At 50.2% G+C, this 5,000-nt stretch overlaps 1 protein-coding gene across 3 annotated transcripts in view; it reads left to right on the top strand.

Annotated features, from left to right (window-relative positions):
* The window catches only part of cacna1fb (calcium channel, voltage-dependent, L type, alpha 1F subunit), a 19,197-nt gene that overhangs the window by 3,293 nt on the left and 10,904 nt on the right, over positions 1-5,000 (top strand). Inside the window, exons 4-17 of one of the 3 annotated variants that reach the window (XM_079359560.1) lie at positions 1-22; positions 100-203; positions 659-810; positions 1,127-1,201; positions 2,346-2,427; positions 2,563-2,589; positions 2,676-2,836; positions 3,220-3,445; positions 3,528-3,735; positions 3,817-3,937; positions 4,212-4,284; positions 4,376-4,460; positions 4,535-4,595; positions 4,694-4,796. The exon at positions 1-22 is cut by the window's left edge and continues 175 nt beyond it. In XM_079359560.1, coding sequence (XP_079215686.1) covers positions 1-22; positions 100-203; positions 659-810; positions 1,127-1,201; positions 2,346-2,427; positions 2,563-2,589; positions 2,676-2,836; positions 3,220-3,445; positions 3,528-3,735; positions 3,817-3,937; positions 4,212-4,284; positions 4,376-4,460; positions 4,535-4,595; positions 4,694-4,796 — 1,500 coding nt within the window. Of the gene's footprint in view, positions 23-99; positions 204-658; positions 811-1,126; positions 1,202-2,345; positions 2,428-2,562; positions 2,590-2,675; positions 2,837-3,219; positions 3,446-3,527; positions 3,938-4,211; positions 4,285-4,375; positions 4,461-4,534; positions 4,596-4,690; positions 4,797-5,000 lie in introns of all 3 variants that reach the window. The other 2 variants (XM_079359559.1, XM_079359558.1) reach the window with 2 other exon arrangements.

Here is a 5,000-nt window from a genome sequence, read left to right as displayed (position 1 = left end):
CTGGACCGACGTCCTCTACTGGGTAAACATAAACACGGGAGCTGGTTCAGAACCTGCACGAGAGCCATCCGAGTCATTTCCCCTCCCGTCTGTTCGCAGATGAACGACGCCATCGGGTTCGAGCTGCCCTGGGTTTATTTCGTCAGTCTGGTGATCTTTGGATCGTTCTTCGTTCTCAACCTGGTTCTGGGAGTCCTCAGCGGGTTCGTCTCAAACACTCAGTGACGGGATATGATGTGTTACTGTTTACCACAAACAAGCAACATGGACGCCAGCAGTTGTTTTGTTAGCTAATACCACGTGGTCGCATCACACTACATGATGTCAGCAGGTCTACGCATTTGATTGGTTTGATTGATTTAATCACACATAAAGAGCTGCTGATAAACTCAACGTTACTGTTGATCCATGAAAGGACAGAATCACCATGACAACCTGAGTAAGGCTCAAGAAACAATTAAAGATACTACAGTTTTACGTATTATTAGATATAAATGATGAGGTTTTATTTTCTGATGAAAGCGGTTCCATTTGGATTTGAGACAAAAACGTCGGCGTCATCTGCAAAGAAAAAAACTAAAGGAAGGAAATGTTTTTCCAACAGTTCTCACATTCAGAGTTTAAGGTTTAAAACGTGGTTGTTGTGTTGTGGTCGCAGAGAGTTCAGTAAGGAGAGGGAGAAGGCGAAGGCTCGCGGAGACTTCCAGAAGCTGAGGGAGAAGCAGCAGATGGAGGAGGACCTGTGCGGGTACATGGACTGGATCACTCAGGCCGAGGACATGGACGAGCTGGACGAGGACGGAAACCCACGTAAGGCCTCATCATGACACTCGATCAGAGACACGGAGTTAATCCAGGCAGATTAAAAGTTAGTGAGTGCAGGAGGTGAATGAGACAGAACCAGAGCTCAACATGATTCCTCATATTGTTCCCATCGTTGACTGTTCTTGAGTCACTGATCCACCTGAACTGAAGGTGACCTTTAGCAGTTGACCTTCAGGGCCACCGTATATCTGTTAAATGTTTTCCATATTGTGTTTAATCAAACGAAACATGAAATATCTCATCTCTCTCTCTCTCTCTCTCTCTCTCGCTCGCTCTCTCTCTCTCTCTCTCTCTCTGTCAGGTCCGTCTCTGGGCGATCTGTCCGATAAGAAGAGAGGGAAGTTCGGATGGTTCAGTCACTCCAATGAAACACATGGTGAAGCCTCGTTCTGTATCTGAACACATCAGTTCTGTGTGTGTGTGTGCGCGCGTGTGTGTGTGTGTGTGTGTGTGTTTCAGTCTAAATGTAGAGCTGCTCTCTCTCTCTCTCTCTCTGTCCTGTTAAATATCTGGGTCTCTGTCTGAGCTCACATTGTTCTGACCCTGATTCTCTCTCTGTGCGTCGGAGCTTCACGCACACGTCTTCGTTTAAACATTCACGTTAACATCCAGAAACATCGAGTCAAAACATCCACACAACAGAAACAGAGAAGAGTAAACATTCAGGAAGACAGTGTGGAACATCAGGACCGTGTTTGTTAGCATGTCAGAGTGCGTTTGGGTCAGGATCATACTCAGCGTCCTGCGGGGGGCGACGTACCGACGTCCTGTTCTCGACTGTTTTATTAAACGCTGCGTTGATCCCGACTCACATCTTCATTTCTCTCCTGTCACAACACCAACTTTCATTTTCAGCTGTAGAGACAGAGAGTCAGTTTGGATGCTCGGGTTCAGATGACAAACTGACCTTTAGCTAACGCTAACGCTAACACTGCAAGACGGCCAATCAGCAGAGACGCTTCTTTAGAGGAGTCGACGAATGAAATTATTCATCTTTAACGAGCTGTTGGTTTCACAAAGTCGTTACCAAAAACAGGCGGGAAAATCTGGAGTGTTGGCAGACTGGGACCTGGTTCTGATCTTAGCTAACAGGTCATCAGACTGGGACCTGGTTCTGATCTTAGCTAACAGGTCATCAGACTGGGACCTGGTTCTGATCTTAGCTAACAGGTCATCAGACTGGGACCTGGTCCTGGTCCTAGCTAACAGGTCTTCAGACTGGGACCTGGTCCTGGTCCTAGCTAACAGGTCTTCAGACTGGGACCTGGTCCTGATCCTAGCTAACAGGTCTTCAGACTGGGACCTGGTCCTGATCCTAGCTAACAGGTCTTCATTCTGGGACCTGGTCCTGATCCTAGCTAACAGGTCTTCAGACTGGGACCTGGTTCTGATCTTAGCTAACAGGTCATCAGACTGGGACCTGGTCCTGATCCTAGCTAACAGGTCTTCAGACTGGGACCTGGTCCTGGTCCTGAACCTGGCTTTTTTAATGAAGTGATATCTGTGTGTGTTTCTGTCAGCGAGTCTTCCTGCCAGTGAAACTGCCTCTGAAAACACAGTGAACATCGACGAGGAGCACACCAACTGCTGCCAGGCCTGCTGGTAACACACACACACACACACACACACACACACACACACACACACACACACACACACACACACACACACACACACACACACACACGCACACACACACACATCCAGATGGTGTACCTAACGTCAGTCTCTTTTCAGCTCACAGATGATGAAGATCGGCTGCTGGTGAGTTCACTGACCATCAGACAAAGTAGCTTCCCTCCCCGTCCCGTTCGTCCCTCAGTAACGTCCGTCTGTCTCGTCTCGACCAGTCGCACGCTGCGTCGATGGAACCGAGTCTGTCGCAGAAACTGTCGTACCGCTGTCAAATCCGTGACCTTCTATTGGCTGGTTCTGCTGCTCGTCTTCCTCAACACCTCCCTCAGCGCCTCTGAACACTACAACCAGCCGGACTGGCTCACACAAGTCCAAGGTAACACACACACACACACACACACACACACACACACACACACACACACACACACACACACACACACACACACACACACACACACACCTCCCATTTAGTACATGTTTTAAACACTAGGGGGCAGAGCTACAGACTGCTCCTTTAAGTTGTTGTTGTAACATTCAGTCTACCAGAAGTTCCTTCCTTTATTTCAAAATAAAAGCATGGTCTGGTGTGATAAAATATCTCCTTCTTACTTTATTTCTGTGGGAGGTTTTACAACTTTACTGGCTTTTAATTATTAGGATAAAAAAAAAAATTATTTCTTTAACTTCAAGTCACCAAAAACCAGAGTCCGTCAATCCTTCCAAAAAGACTGAATGTGAGTCTCTGTTGGTCTGCAGACATCGCCAACAAGGTGCTGCTGTCTCTGTTCACGGTGGAGATGTTGTTGAAGATGTACAGTCTGGGTCTGGCTCATTACTTCGTGGCGTTCTTTAACCGCTTCGACTGCTTCGTGGTGTGCGGCGGCATCATGGAGACCATCCTGGTGGAGCTGGAGATCATGCCTCCTCTGGGCATCTCTGTGTTGCGCTGCGTCCGCCTGCTCCGGATCTTCAAGGTGACCCGGTGAGAAAACACACCTGAGACACGTTAGCACGGCTCGCCCTGTCCCCGCCTTCTGCTCTGATGTCACTGTGTCTCTGCGCAGCCATTGGACGGCTCTGTCCAACCTGGTGGCGTCTCTGCTGAACTCCATGAAGTCCATCGCCTCCCTGCTGCTGCTGCTCTTCCTCTTCCTCATCATCTTCGCTCTGCTCGGCATGCAGCTGTTCGGGGGGAAGTTCAACTTCGACGAGACGCAGACCAAACGCAGCACCTTCGACGCTTTCCCGCAGGCGCTGCTCACCTGCTTCCAGGTAACGCCACCGCCACCGCCGCCAACTGTGTCCTCCTCATATTTTGATTTGACTCGGATTACATCGACGCTCTCTGTGCAGATCCTGACCGGTGAGGACTGGAACGTGGTGATGTACGACGGCATCATGGCGTACGGCGGCCCCGTGTTTCCTGGCATGATCGTCTGCGTGTACTTCGTCATCCTCTTCATCTGCGGTAACTGTATCCTTCATCACGCCTGCCTCGCCTCAGCTCACCTGGAGGGGCCGGCTCAGTGACAAGTCCTGATCTCACGTCCTGGAAACACGCCGACCTCGAGGTGTCAGACGATCGTTTACATCGATCACAAAATGCAAAAAAAAGCTGGAAAGCAAAATAATAAAGAAACAGAATTTAAGTCAACATGACAAAACGTGCATCCAGCGGTGCGTTCAGGTGCTGCAGGAAATCTAAGTGCTGCGTTCAGTGTCTGCTTGTTGTTCTTAACACGTGTCAGACATCCTGCTGAACGTCTTCTTGGCCATCGCTGTGGACAACCTGGCAGGAGGAGACGGAGACGACAAGAAGGAGTGAGTGAAGGAGGAGACGAAAAAAAAAATCAAACGCGTTCAGGAGATCTCTGAGGTTTCTCACTTCCTGTCTGTCGTGTCGTTCCCACAGGACGAAGACGGAGGGAGGCGAGGAGGAGGAGGCGGCGGCGGCGGCGGCGGCGGCAGAGGGACAGACCGAGGCAGAAGAAGTGAAGGTGAACAGAGTGAGTGGTTTGAAGCTCGACGTCACGCCGACGGTCCGTCACAGTGACGAGGTTTGTCTGTGCAGGTGGAGGTGGACGAAGACACCGAGTACGAGGAGGAGGAGGAGCTCCCCGAAGGAGAAGATGGTCAGTCAGAGTCCAGCTCAAAACTCGTCCAGTGAGATCAAAGAAAACGCACCTGACAGGTGGCTAACACCGCGTCCTCTCTTTGTCTCTCCCAGCAGACGGAGGAGTCCAGCTAAAGATGGCCGACCTCGCTCCTCCTAAAGAGAAAGTCCTTCCCATCCCAGAAGGCAGTGCGTTCTTCTGCCTCAGCAACACCAACCCGTAAGTCCGACTGTACATGTACCACTGTTAGCGTTAGCATTAGCATGAGTAGCCTCTTAGACAGCGTGTCAGCAGCTCATCAGACACGACCTGCAGGACTTCACCTAGATCTCCTATGAGGTCATTTCCCAGAATGCACCGGGTGGACATTTACCGGTGAGGCTGCATAAAGAGCGGGACGTGGAGGAGGAAACGACGAGTTCC

This window comes from Symphodus melops, assembly GCF_947650265.1.
Source record: "Symphodus melops genome assembly, chromosome: 13".
Taxonomy (NCBI): Eukaryota; Metazoa; Chordata; class Actinopteri; order Labriformes; family Labridae; genus Symphodus; species Symphodus melops.
Note: the sequence above shows the minus strand (reverse complement) of the source record. Positions and strands in the feature narration are given on the sequence as shown.